Genomic DNA, 14957 nt, shown 5'->3' with positions numbered 1-14957 from the left:
TAAATAAACTGATGTTTTATGAACTGAATTGCTTTTTCAATCCATTTCTGCCACTTGCTCAAGTCCAGGTGAATAATTATATCAGCAGAAATTATTACATTTTACAGCTGGGAAATAATGACAATGAAAAATGTGACATAAATGTCAAACACACTTAATACATAATTGTAGGCCTCATGGCCTCTGTTGGTTTTCCATCATTCATTGACTAGTGTGACGATGAAGAAAGTATTTAATTGTATTCTATGTGATAATGAAAAGGTCTTACAGCCTTAAATTTAATGTGATGAACACTTCATAAACCCTATTGTGCTGCATGGAGGAAAGAAGACAAAAGAAGCCCTGGACTGAACGTCACACATTGTTTCCAAATAATAAGTTGAATTATTCCTTTAAAAACTGTGGCAGTGATCAGACTGAAAGCCATTTACAAATTTAGAGCGTTACTGGAGAACAAGTTCAGACAGCCACAGTTTGTTGTGACTCTGCACTTCAGCAGTCACAGCAGAGCAGGATCCTGGCAGTGACTGGGAAATAATTAGGCTAGCCTGCGTCAGACTGCGACCAGCCCCGCAGTCTGTCCCTGTGGTGTTTTACTTTAATGGACTCTTGTAATGAGAACAGGTTCTAAATATGATTTACAGATATTACATCGACTCCTTTGGACACATGCCCTTGTCCTACCTGGAACAAAGACACCCAGACAAGGCCCCTAATAAAACCATATTATTTATTATTTTGGCAAAAAGTGTATATGTACAGCATATTTAGAATTGTCATTTGACACCATTAAAATGCATTTGAACAGTGCTTCAGTGATGTGCTCTTAACCAGATCGCTTTGAGTAGCCTAAAAGCTGTGCTGTTTTCTGTCATGCATACATAATCTCTTTTCATCCGAAGTCCTCCTCCTCAGGTGTGTGAGTGTGTGTGTGTGTGTCAGTTCTGTAACTGTAGGTCAGTATACACAAGGTTGAAGCAGTGATACAGTATCAGTGGGCATGTCAGTCGAGTCACCCAGTGTCTATTTAGTCAAGTCATGGCAACCATAACAATAGGCAACAGCAGACAAATATGGCAGACATGCCTAATATAAACCAGACACATAATCAGAAATAACGACTAGTACTCTAATTCAAGTATCATTCTGTTTCACAGACTAAGTTACACCTCTTACAAGTTACACACCACAGTCTTAACATCCTAAAGTACTCCATTACAGCAAGATTGCCATTAAAAACAAATCAAAAATCAAAAATCAGTGGACTATTAGCTCAGTACCACCATTTTTGTGATTCAGAAATCAACGAATGGCCAAGACAAAACTGGTGAATCTGTTGGTGTCCTTTCGCAGATTGTTTATCACCTGTCTGAATTGCAGAAAGCTGGTGGTAAATTTGACTTTCAACGACACACTCTAACATGACTTAAAAACGTCAGTAATTCAGTGTTAAATCACGTTGACTAAGCATCCCCAAAATGTTCCGACAGTCAGGCGACGTTTCTCAGAGCTGTATTTACAGGTGTACGTGTCAGGAATACTACTCGATGTGGTGTGAATGCGGGTTTCGAAGCAGCATCATCACGAATAAACAGACTAGGACCAGGAACATTAAAGTGCTCCATGCAGGACAGACATAATGTACAGCTGTGTTGCCGTTTTCACACTTCATCTACAAGGCTTTTTTTTTTTTTTTTTTTTTTTTAAATTAATTTATTTATTTTTTGTCATAGCTCAGTGTAAGGTGATACGAAACTGGTAATATTTGTTCAGCTTTTCGCACAGCTTGAGCCTGTAAGTGAGATAAAGTCAACAAATATCCACGTTTCAGGTACTGCACAGGGGTGAGGATGAAGTTACTTGTGCTAAACAAAACAAAAAAAAAAACCAATCCTCCTGATCTTAAATCATTAATGTGTTTTAGTTTAAAGACATAAAAGAGAGAGCAAGAGGAGAAAATTTGACAAAGGTGTACTGCAGTATTCCACTAACTTACTAACTCACCCCAGTCTTTGTGCTGTATTGCATCAGTACATTCACCAACGTCTACATACACAGAAATGACTTTTTTTATATATATATACTGTATATTCTGCACTCCAGTGAAAATTCAGCTGAAACCAATGAAGTATAATACTGGTTTTTACATTGTGTTTCAGTCAGCGCGAGTCTGTTTTGAATGGATTAACAATTAACAGAATTTGTCCAGTCAAAAATATACTAAAGCCTGTCGTATGTATTTACAAAAGATTTCAGTACACACAATAAGCGCATATTGTGTGTTCACGTGGAGTACATATAATCAGCTTTTTGGGAGGAAAATACAATACAAACATGCGTATTTTACGAGTACCTAGAAGTGCCCACAGTAAACGTGACATTTTACATTTACACATCAGCATATCAATCCAGAATAACCAGCTGCAATGAAGGCATATAAGAATATAAATTAACCCAACAAACTCCATATAGAGTAAATATCTATGCTTTATCAAAATATGTCAAACATAAAAAAAGTCTCTCTTTTTTTTTAAGATTAATCTAATGGCATGAGATTGTTTTGATGGTCACAGCACCAACTGGAATTAAATGATATGGGAAAAAAAAAAATGAAAACAAATTTCTTTTTTTTCCCTTTTTCTTTTTTAAGAAATAAAACTATATAGAGTAAAGAGTTGTAGCTCCCTCCAGTCTTAGCTATTTACAATCTCTTCCGGGCACGCCATCAATGCCTCATGAATTTTTGAATAAAAGTATTTCAAGAATTTTGTTCATTTCCGCATCGTGCACAGCTGTCATTCTATTGCTCTGGCTACATCCACTTTGTCATCTTTCTCCCTCTGTGCCTTTTACTGGTCAGCATCAAATATTTATTGCTTCTTTATTCTTTAACAAGCTCAGCACTCTTTTTCACGGCCATCAACCCCCCCATCCCCCCACCCCCATTCACAGGTGAAGAGGGACCGTTTAGAGATTTAACATTTCTGACAGATTCCTCCTCCTCCTTGTCCATCCAAACTTTTTTCCCTTTTGTCCTTTCACAGTAATACCTTCCACTTTGACTCCTCCTTTGTTTTGTCATGCTGTCCCCCCGTTCTCTCCCCCTGTCCTGCCCTCCGCCCCGTCTTTCTCTCTGTCTCATGCCTTCGTCCCAAACCCTCCTCCTCCTCCTCCTCCTCCGCTCTGCATGCTGAAATACTCGGTGAAGGAAGGGAGCCGGGGCGGCAGCGGGGGCGAGCGTGCGGCCGGGCGTGGGGGTATCGGAGGCGGAGGTGGCGGCAATATTGACGTCAAGTCAGCCGCAGTGGTGATGATCTTTTGCTCGCTGTTCCTTGGCACCTCGGGTCCTTTGCGGGCCACCGTCTCCTCCACCGTCTTCACTGGATCCTGGAGGGAAAAAGACGATGACAGTTTTATACATCTTGACACGGCGTGATCCTCCAGGTGTCGGGCGGTGGTTTTCTAGGTTGTTTTTGTTCACACTCTGACTCTAACCACATGTGTGAATGAAACAGATCAAAATAAAAATCAGCTTGTTTCCTGATTGATTACAACTTCCTCAGAAACTCAGCTGTAGGAGCATGTAACGGGAACGTGTTGCCGTGGGTGAAAAGTGGGTCCTTGTAGACACTGTGTCAGTAACACCACACTATTCATCACATTTTGACAGCTTCCTCCACAGCTCACAGACGCTGTGGCGATTATATAGGTCGGGTTAATTACACATGGACTGGGTTTCCTGACCTCCAGCTCAGTAACTTCATTCTCCACAAACTGACCCTACTGTGTATCAGTGTTTACTGCACGGAAGAACCTTTATGTAGTAACAATAGGTGCACTTTTTCCATCAGTATGCACGTACATCACAATATTGCAAATGTTTGCAAAATCTAGCGCAGAAAGTAGTGATTATTCAGCCAGTTGTCTTCTGTTTGGCCTACAAAGAGTGAAAAACAGTGAAAGACGTCCATCAAAATTTTCTACAGCTGAAGGTCACGTCATCAAATGTCTCGTATTGTCCAAGAGGTAATAAATTTCCTGTAACGCGTAACGCCAGGAACATCAGCAAATTCATAAAGCTGGAGGCACAAATCATTAATTTTAATGAAAAATGCTCGATATCTAACATGATAAGATCACTTAGTTTTGATTCGGCTGAAATTCGATAAATAATAGCCGAATTATGGCCATAATTTGATTGTCTGACAAAATCAACATCTCTCTTGTTTTCAGCAGCACTTTCATGCGCTGCATTTTTTAAATGGCTCATCAGGCACACAATTAAGCCCCTTCAGCTTGGATGCTTTTATACTAACAATAGTATTTTATATTTTTTGTCCATCTTTGGAAGACTTCTGACAGGTTTGTTTTATTTATCTGTAAATTCACCCTTTGGGTCAAATACTGCAAGACAATAAGACAGTAGGCAACACTCAGGTTTACTTTGCTCTTTCACCAAGTTCACCAGGTCCAACAGACTCGCTGTGTCAACGCAAGTAATCACATGCAACATTTCCTTCAACATGTGCAACAAATGAGAGACACTAGAGATTCTTACTGCCCACTTTGACACCACAGTAATAAAGACTAAAAGCCAAATTGAACTGTTTTATTCTCAGTATCTTCCAATTAAATGTCTGCGGCAGGTGCAGTAATTCTGGTGTTCGATTTCTAACGAGAACCAGGAGAACTGAGCACATTACTCCTCTTCACGCTGGCTTCCAGCGAGTTAGACTGTAAATCACATGATGGTTTACAGCAGGACGTCTTTTTATTCAATAAAACTCGTAAAGTTTGTCTTAACATGTCGTGACTTTGTGTACATTGTCGTGCATTTTGTCAACTTCTCCACAAGCTTTCAGGTTGCCTCTTCATGTTGTTTTATTCATGTTGGTGTCACGGGGTATCAGTGTAGATTAAAATTCAGGGCTCTTCTTCTGTCACTCATTTCTGTGCAGAATAAAGGAATGGAAAGACAACTTCCACAGATCCGAAAATTCCCCAAAGCTGAAAAGTTCATCACAGCAAATACGACACCTTGATTTGGTCTTGTCAGAGTTACTTTTTAATCATTATAACCTTGTGCCCGAGTGATTATATCAGCGTGTGTGATGTGTTTTTCTGTGCTTACTGTCATTCGCTTTAAGCCCATGGGAAGAGACAACAGTTTCTGCCACCAAACAATACCTTTAAACTTGTCCTTACTTGTCCTTACTTACTTACTTACTCCTTTTGATTTCAAGCTATGTTTGACACCATAAAGTTTGCATTTATAATGCACCAAAAATAAGTACAACTAATCAAATAACATGCAGCAAGCACTGCAAAATGTTTAAACTGGATATAAATACACACACTGTACCCGATGTCCTTTACTCGTCTTACGCACAAATGGGGCAAATTCAATAGAAAAGCGTGAATGATAATAATTATTTTCACATAAATTTAATTCGTTCATTCATTTGAATGAGCTCTGCACTCACTTGTCTGTGTCTTCAACAGCTTCGATCCAGCATGCATCTAAAAACTTGTGAAGATAAACTCACTGATTGAATGGAGAAGAGTTCAGTGAAGTTGGGTTGAGAGTCTCCCAGGAAGGAGCTATTTCCATAGGCATGATGGGGGAAGCTCTCCGTCCCCTCGCCTCCTTTTGGACTGGACAGCAGGATCCCAATCTGCGATGTCCGAACATGATATGGGAAGTTCTTATTGGCTGCTGAAGGTCGCGTGATAACCTAAGGGGCAAAAGTATGGAAAGATATGCTGATTTATGCTGATTCTTACATATATAATCTATGCATAAACAGAATATACAGAAGCTAACACATAGCAAGAGCGTACATGATCCAAGTGAGACATGGGAATTGTAATGCATGCAGTGAGCAGGAATATAAAAAGGAAATCTGAGTGCGCAGGACGACCCATTAGCAAAGAACAATGTGTCGAAGGTGAGGCGGAGGTAGATAATGATGTGTGGAGGAGACAATCAGCATGAGGCCGTTATGACTCGAGGATAGTGAATAATGTATAACTGACAGTGGCAGTAATGACTCTTAAATAACACGAACTGTGTAAAAGTGCAAGAGTGTGTGTGTGTGACAAGTGCGGTACCCACGAGGAAGACGATGTGAGCGTAGAGGTGGATGCCGAGCTGAATGCCGTTGACGATCTTCTCCCGGGCCCAACGAGGAATCCCAAAGTTGGCGATCAGAGCCATGACAGGCACTGCAAAAAACCTGAGGGAGACAAGTGAGTAGATTTAGGATAATGGCATGGAGAAAACACATTAAAAGAAAAGGGATTGAGAGCAGAAATAGATGTAAAGCACAGTGAGAGCGATAAGGACGGGAGGAGAGGAGAGGCGCAGATAATGAGGCGGGAGATAGCAAGCAATGGAAGAGAAATACGGAGATAATATTAGTCTGTGTAATCAACTCTTCATTTCAAGCTCATGCTATTACACACACAGTGAGTGAAGGCTAGCGAAGCTGAGCAAAGGATGGAGAAAAGTTTCTCTTAGGGTTGTGTAAATGAAAAACACTACTTTCCAGCACCATGCTTTAAACTGCCAAGCGCACATATATGAGAGCATAAATTATTCTAACAGAAGAGACCTCGTCAGCTGAGCCAAAATAGATATTTTCCTCTAGTAATCATTCGCTCAAGTACAGTTATCTACAGTGTGTGTAGAGCACGTAGATTGGGCACACAATGTTGTAAAAGGGAAATGTAAAATAAACAACTTTTCATTCCCTGACCGCTAAAGCATCAGCTATCTCATGCACAATTTTAAAGCGAGGCATAAATTATTCAAATCGAAGAGATCTCAAACAGAAAAATGTGTATTTTCCTACTTCTGCTCGATTTCTCGCTCAAGTGCTGATTATTCACAGTACAGGCTGATAGGGGGAAGCTGTGGGGGTCTCACCATAGTGTGTATGTGGTGAAGAAAGGGACGTAGAAGGGCTGTTTCTCGGGGTAGTGTTTCAGAGAGACCAGCACGGCGTAGCAGAACCACACGTAGGCCAGCAGCTGCAGGCCCATCAGTCCGTAGCCCGCGGGGCTGTCGTAGGCATACAGCACTTCACCTGGGTCAAAGAACTGGCACAGGAACATGAGACGTTATGTCCACATGCCGACACACACACACAAACACACACTGACCACACATTGTAGTCTGCGCCCTAATTGCTCGTGGTTCAGCCAATGCACTGCGATGACCGAGCTCAGTTAGCTTGTAGCATTCTGTGCGAGTCTTTGACATTGACACTTTTTCTGCACAACTAGGTCATCAGCGTGTGTGTGTGAACAAGTTTGTGCAAGTGTGTGTGCGTGCGTGTGTGTGTGTGGGGCACGTGCGCTTGCAACTGCGGACACTAGATTGCATTTCACAGTCCAGTGACTGGATAGCGTTGGCCACCATACAGGGTTACCCTTGCTACATAATGTATAGGCCTGATGGCTCAGTGTGGAGCTTCTTGAGATCCAACCAGCCAACCAGAGCCTGTCAGATCCCCAACTGCATGCCCAGGACTAGGAACACTCTCAAAGTCTTTATTTCAGTTTCAATTGTAACCTAGTTTGGTGTATTTTTAGCAGGGGCTCTCCTGAGTTTTGAGTTCTTTAATAGCAGGGACCATGTAAGAGGGCAGGCGGCAGATAAATTACAGGGCTTCACATCCACATATTGCAGTGTGAGAGATGGCTATAGGCTCAAGTGTTAAATATAGCACAGATACTTCCACTGCACTATTCTCACTGGGTCATCACCACGCTGTATCCAAAGTACTGTAATCCGCTGCCTGGTCCATGTACCATCATTACATCTGAGTGCCTGAAGCCTCTGCAGTATGCAGGGATGTATGTAACCGGAGCACTCCCAAGTGTGTTATTAATTCATAAGCTCATATGCTCAACATCATAGCTGGTGAAATCTGTTTCCGTATTCACACGTACACAGACACAGTATAATTAATGAGAGTGGAGATCTCACACCATGCTGATGAGTAAGTCTAACTCTCTCGTCCCAGGAAACCTTAAAGAAACAGTCATTGATCTCAGATTAATTGTGTCAGGTACAGCAGTAAGCATTGCAAACCCCTTTAGTTGTGATTGTGGCTGGGAGTTGCCTGTTAGGATCCATAATTTGCAACTCATGAATGATTTTATTCCCTTAACAATCAACTTGATGCATATGCATAATTAGAAATGAATCAGTGTAATGAGTGATTTCTCAGAAAAATCCATTACAGCTCATGGTGATCAGTGGACCCAAATCCAACATGAATCACTATGAGATTGAAAAAAAAAAAAAAAGCCAAAGAGAGCAGTAATACAAGTGCAGATACCGTGTCAAGCAGCGTCATCCTGAGTGTAATGAGACGCTGCTTTCAAGTCACACCTGGAGAGAAGAACCTCGGGAGTGTTTGCATTTAACTAGCTGGGATCTGAATTTAATATAACAATAACCAAACTGCAGCAGACTTTGCTTTTAGAAACTGCTGTGCAGATGATTTTATCAGTTTTAAACACTAAAGATTTTCACTGCTGATTATTCTGTTATTTCCTCTATTAATTGATTAATCTTTTGTCTAGAGAAGAGTTAAAAAACTAAAAAGATCCCGTCAGAATTCCTCCGAGCCCAAGCTGAAGTCCCCATGTTGTTTATTCTGGCAACTCTAGAGTCCAAATTTACATAATGTAATAGAAAAACAACAACTCTTCACATTTGAGAAGATGAAATGTGCAGAATTAAACACTTTATTATCAAAACTGTTGTTGATGTTGTTGTTCCTGCTTGTATGTTTTTTTTTCCCCAAGTGGCAGCTCATTTTTACAGAAAACCTAAAAAACTAAACACGAATTTGGGACACAAGTGTTGGTTCGTGAGGAAAGTGGAGGATCGAGCTGAGCGCTGAAATGGATTGGCAACCATTTTGATTTTACATAAATAAATCAAATCTGCCCAGACCCGGTAAAGGCGTCACGGAGTCTGGATTGGGGATCATAAAATGATAATTGATTTGATAATTATTTAGAAATCTGCAGATTGATCAGTAGTTAAAATAACCGTCAGCTGTACAATGATTGTTGAGAGCAGTGCAGTGTGGGTAATGTGTGTGTGTGTGTGTGTGTGTGTAGAGCCGTACCTCTGCCTCATAGATGAAGAGGATGACGTAAGTGATTGTGTAGACGGTCATGTAGATGCTCAACTTAACCGACCCGCTGTGACTGATTCTCGCCCTGACACACACACACACACACACACACGCATACACACACAAGTAAAGAGGGTCAGAGGTCACACAGAAGTTAGTGGAAGATAAGACGCCAACACACGCTCTCTCTCTCACAGACACACACACACACACACAAACTCATGCATTTCATTCTTTACGCTCAAAGAAAGGACAGCTTAATCAAAAAGCAGCACTGAGGGGCTCAGAGGTGTGCTCAGCTCTGCAGACTCGCGGTCTGTCAGTACTAACAAAAGCAGAAATTAATGCTTCTTTATTTGCGCAGCAGCAGTCAACAAATAGAGGCATTCCAGCGATAAGCCTTCATCAGCATTTCAAACATCCATTTGCTCAGACTAATTCAACGCCACACACTGGAAAGAAAACAGAACAAAGTTGTGGGATAGCCATCTCCAGAGTGTCAACTTATCAGTTACTGCAGATAAACAGACATGTTTTTAGCTTGATGGTGAGGCAGTTTTAAGTTTATTCACTGGGGTTTTAAGAGGATTTAATAAGTGAGAGAGATCACAGAATCTTCTGAACCCAGAGGAGGATGTAATCCTAGAGTCGAAAAAGCCTGCCGAAATCTTGCAAGCTCAGTTTTCTATACAAGAGTTCAGTCACAGCTCGAAGCAGGACCAATCTTCACACTACGAGCGCAGGTTTAGCTGACGAGTCACCACGAATCAAAACTCAAAACCTCACGAAAAGACTATTCTAACTGTTTAGATTATTTTTCAAAAGCATCACTGTGCCATTTTCTCAACTAAAACTGACAATGAAGCCCACTTCTGGGGACAGCCTGGAAAGAAATTAAACCACATTTCCAGAACAGCTGGTGTGCTTGATAACTGGGCCTTCGAACTGGAACTGGACAACTGGAAAGACCGCTGACAATCATTTGTTCAGTCAGGTGTGAGATGGATACATGTTGATGTTCCAGCAAAGGAGGGCACTCGTAAATCATCTACAGTCCGGAGCAGGCCGCCCCGAAATGACGCCTGTCGCGAGCAAATGTCCACTAACCCTCGCCAGAAAACAGTAAGCGAACCTAAATTTGCAGTTGGCTTTGCGGAGAAAACGTGATCCTTCAACTGACACAAGAGCGACATAAAAGTTCACAACAGAGCAGCATCCGATTATCACAAACCCCAGAGGTATCAGGTGTTCATCTACACCATCAGACCCAGCGTACTAACAGATTTTTTTTTTTTCTAACTGACACCCAATGTTGTCGTGTCAAGAGATATTGTGTTATGACAGTGACAGCGAGACCTGACAGTGAGAGACAGTGACAGCAAAAAACACTCGCAGCCACACAAGGTGACAGAGACACACACACACACACACACACGTAGCCACGAAGAAATACGTGCACACACACACACACACACACAAGTGTGAACTCCTTACCTGGTGACAGTGAAACCTTTGCCCAACAATATGAGCATCAGGAGGAACACCAAGAAACTGACAGAGAACAGTAATTTCCCTGGAGACAAGGCGAAAGAGAGAGAGAGAGAGAGAGGGGAGACAGGAAGTGAGAAAAGGAAGACAGAGGGGGTAATTAGGCTGTGGTTTCTGAATCTGTAATATCAGAGGGGAAAGATAAAATCAGGTCGCCACACACATACTGCATGTGCGCATGCACACACATAGTAGCTATTCTTCATCCAAATGCACATCCATCATAATCCACTCATTCATTCTGCTCGGGTAGTGAGTGATTTTCCAATGCACGGGCAGTGTCTGTCAGTCAGTCAGTCAGCCAGCCAGCCAGTCAGTCAGTGGCTGAAGCTCACCAAGAGAATTGAGAGAACTCACCGAGTATTTTCAGACTGCCATTTCCGACTCCGTCTCGAGCATACAGGCCCCAGTAGACACAGTGGAACAACAGGCTGAGCACTGCCAAGTGGAAAAGATGCAGGGAGGAGACACAAATGAGAGGGAGAAGAGGGGGGGTAGAAAGCAATGATCATAAAAAGAAAAGAAAAGACAACAAACAGAGGAGACGGGGGGATGATAATGAGGAACGGAAAGCGAGCACAGGAGGGGCAGGGGGAAATGGGGAGAAGGAGAGAGAAAAGGATTGACGAAGGGGGATGAACAAGGAGCAGGGAGCTCGAGAGAAGCGGGAGGAGGGGGGAGAAAAGGAATTTAGAGGTGACAGGAGAATCGAGAAGGGATTTGGACGGGGGGCAAGAAAGCGAGAAGAAAGACAGTCAGATGGGGGGGGCAAAGAGAGGATAGAGTACGAAGAGTGAGAGGAGTGTTCGTCAATAACACCACGCTCCACTGAACACTGTAGAGCTGCACGGCTGTTTGCAATGGTTCCTATTCGGAGGCTAATAAGGGAGATATTATCTTGGCTCTCGAAGTTGGGATTAAGGTATGAGATGCTGCAGCCATGCGAGATGCTCACTTGTCATCTTGAGTGTGTGTGTGTGTGTGCGTGTGGACGTGTATTTCTGTAGCTGTGGGGACAAAAATCTGTTTACACAGTCACATTATGAGGATCCGCCTTACTTTTGGGAACAAAATGCAAGTCACCACAACGTGAATCATTAAATATTAGGGTGAAGACTTGCTTTACGGTTAGGCTGAGGTTAGGGTTGGGATTAGGCAAGTAATGTTTAGCGTTACGGTTAGATGGTGATGAAGCTTCCAGGAAATGAATGTAAGTCTATGTAATGTCCCCAAAAGCAATGGAAACACAACTTTCTGTGTGTGTGTGTGTATCTGCTGCGGACAGAAGATCTCACCCTCTACACCCGCCGCCGTCATAAACATTTTGTAGGTTGTGTGAAGAAGCTGTCTTCCTTTTAGATTATCTGCAGGGGAGGGGAAAAAAAAGCACAAGAATGAGATAGAGCTGGTGGAGGAGTGTAAGTGCGTTGGTGTGGATAGAGATAACAGATGGCGAAGGAGAGCGAAAGAGGTACAAAGAGTGAGAGACAGAGAGAGGAAGCAAAAATAACAAGGGAGCGCGCCAGATAAACGAGGGGAACGACCATTAGTATGCATCCATCTTGTTATGTCTGTCTCTAGACGAGGTCTTGCACATCTTCTGTCTCTCTTCTCTCCCTAATCTGGGAGGGAATAATTTTAATGTGCGTTTAAGCAGGCAATTTTTACTACCAAAACACTCACACAAACAGCAGTCGCCTGAGGGAAAATTTACTGTGGGAGGAGAAAGGGCCATAAATGTTCATTCGCTCACACACACACACACAATAATGGAGATGAATGGGATTCAGTTTGTGGTGCACGTATCAAATAAAATTTAATTGCAAAATCTTTTGTGTTGTGTGGATTATCCAGAGAATCAGTTTCTGAATTTTTTAATATGTTAGCACAAAAAAAACTTTCCCATTTGTATCCATTGTGTTGGAGTGACTGCAGAGAACTAAGAATTAGAGGAAAAAAAAATAAATAAATAAATAAAAAAATGTGATGCAGCCATTGGCTAATTTTAAGAGGTTACAGTCCAAAAAGGCAGGGAAACACTGCACCAGAGCTTTTCTTAACAGCCGCTTTAGATTGTCTGAGATGTGACCTTCGCGAGACAAACTTACTTCACTAAGCTGAAGGCTACAGCTACCTTTTCCATTCAAGCGTTCACCTTTACACAAAAACTCAACCCTGCTCTCGCTTCATTCTCTCAGTTCCGGCTCTCTTTGTTGCTCATGCTCTTTTCTAACAAAGTCTCAGCCCCAGGAAAAAAATAGGCACATGCTCCACCTTCACTTATCAAAGGAAACATGAAGACTTACTCGCACTCCATCAAGAGGACTTGTAGATTTTATAAATAGACGCACAGATCTGAGGAAAAGGACACTTAATGACTTCTGCGGACTTTAAAAGTCAGAATAAATTGTCGTGTTCGCAGAAGAAGAGGGAGAAAGAGAGGTAGAGTAAGTGGAAAAGACAGCACTTACAGGCAAAGTAGCAGGAGAGGAGGAACACCATGGAGAAGATGACCAGGAACGTGATGTCTGTCTCCAGGATACCTGTGGGGGGTGGAGGAAGCAGAGGAGGAAACGAATAATTGAGAAACAGAGGGAATGTGGGAAAAGGAGAAGCAAAAGGCATGAGAGTGAAGGAGGAGGAGGAATCAAAACCAGAATGTGAAGGAGACATTAAGGGTCAGAGAACAGGAAGAAAAAGAGTATATAGAAAGAAGAGTGAAAAATCCAGACAGACGAGATGAGGATATTGGATTAGTTAAGAAACAGAAAGAGAAAGAGAGAAAGAGTTACAGTAAAATGGGAGTGGGAGAGAACATTGGAGATACAGGAGTAATTCATTTAAAAAGTTACTCGAGCCTCTTCTTCTTTTTATCCCTTCCCCTCAGTTCATCTATCATCATTAATTCATTCAGCCGTCCCTTCATTATTGTAATTTGTTCAGTTCAGTGTGCTTTATTGGCCGTGCTAAGTGGTGTTGGCTTGTGCCATCAGCGATTCCTTCCATAATCTCCCTCTCTTTCTGTCTAATCACTCTTACCGAACTCATCTGCAGAGAAATGCTGCGTCCAGAAAGACTGGCCATTGGTCAGTTTCATCTCGTACTCCAGCTGCAAGCCATCGCCCTGCGAGGGAGGAGAGAGGAGTGAGGGGGTGAGACAGAAGGAGGGAGGAGGCTTGGTGATCTGTACAAAATACACATCAATGTTTAAAGCAGCACTGGACATTTCTTTATTTTTAACATAACTCTGACAACAGAGAACTATGAGACCCAAGAAGACATCAGCCGGACTTAAAACCACAACTTTAGTGAATGAACTTCAGAGTGCTGTGTGGATCACCTGGACAGCATATGTAGGAACTAAACTGGAGCAGGGAACACAGGTGAAATAATACTGAAACATCTTGGTATCTATACATAAACATCAATATAATGTGATAATGTTTTGAGGATAAAAACTGGCACGTATGTGCTGTAAATCACATGTGCTGCCTTCTCCTTTGACAAATAAAATCAGAAAGTGAGAATGTTTTTTGGTTTCTTGACGTACACCCATACTGTATGTCTACATCATAACACTGTATGTCATTTGAAATTTTTTTGTGGTATGACTCTCAAACCAATATCAATATTGTTTTTAAAATTCAGCAAGCAATATAACAAGCAGAAAGCCCTTATTTGTGAGTTAACTATCTGTTATTTGAAGATCTCAAAAGGTCAAACGCTGTCTAAACACTCATATAAGAATATTGCAAAAAATAAAATAAAAAAAAAGCCAAATAATTTAAATCAAGAACTATCTTTAAGATAAATAAAAACACGACTGCCACTCAGTTGGTAGCCAAAAATTATTGTGGTTCTACCTATCAATAATGTCGATATGATGACTAAGCAGGTAGAAGAAGCTTTTATTTCTCAGCACCCCGAAAAATTTAAAAAAAAAAGTAGCATTTAAGTCTGGGAAAAACAAAAATCTAAACAATCCAAACATATTAAAATCTGAGAAGATGTTTGATCTAACGTCCTAATATCAACACATCACCCTGCTTTAAACTCCACACTCAGAAACCAGGTGACGTAATCTGTCAAGCGTGAGTGTGAGTGTTTTAAAAATAATAACTTTCTGCAGCAGACATTTTCCACTTGTGTCAATCCTTCACACCAGGATGTCATGTGAGTGAACAGGGCGAGCTTATCTCACCCGTTTTTACTTCAGGATTTGTGTTTCAACATCAAACTTCCGCCTACCAT

The 14957-nt window shown here is 41.7% G+C and overlaps 1 protein-coding gene across 1 annotated transcript in view; it reads right to left on the bottom strand.

Annotated features, from left to right (window-relative positions):
- Nucleotides 1-1676: 1676 nt before the first annotated feature.
- The window catches only part of tmem145 (transmembrane protein 145), a 32770-nt gene continuing 19489 nt past the window's right edge, over nucleotides 1677-14957 (bottom strand). The window contains exons 6-15 of the mRNA XM_046400183.1: nucleotides 13746-13830; nucleotides 13178-13249; nucleotides 12002-12070; nucleotides 11064-11144; nucleotides 10653-10731; nucleotides 9150-9243; nucleotides 6929-7101; nucleotides 6116-6236; nucleotides 5547-5735; nucleotides 1677-3387 (exon numbers count right to left, since the gene is read on the bottom strand). Of these exons, the coding sequence (XP_046256139.1) occupies nucleotides 3139-3387; nucleotides 5547-5735; nucleotides 6116-6236; nucleotides 6929-7101; nucleotides 9150-9243; nucleotides 10653-10731; nucleotides 11064-11144; nucleotides 12002-12070; nucleotides 13178-13249; nucleotides 13746-13830 (1212 nt within the window). The 3' untranslated portion in view covers nucleotides 1677-3138. The remainder of the gene's footprint in view (nucleotides 3388-5546; nucleotides 5736-6115; nucleotides 6237-6928; nucleotides 7102-9149; nucleotides 9244-10652; nucleotides 10732-11063; nucleotides 11145-12001; nucleotides 12071-13177; nucleotides 13250-13745; nucleotides 13831-14957) is intronic.

The sequence above is a fragment of the Scatophagus argus genome, chromosome 9 (genome assembly GCF_020382885.2).
Source record: "Scatophagus argus isolate fScaArg1 chromosome 9, fScaArg1.pri, whole genome shotgun sequence".
In the NCBI taxonomy this organism is placed as follows: Eukaryota; Metazoa; Chordata; class Actinopteri; family Scatophagidae; genus Scatophagus; species Scatophagus argus.
Note: the sequence above shows the minus strand (reverse complement) of the source record. Positions and strands in the feature narration are given on the sequence as shown.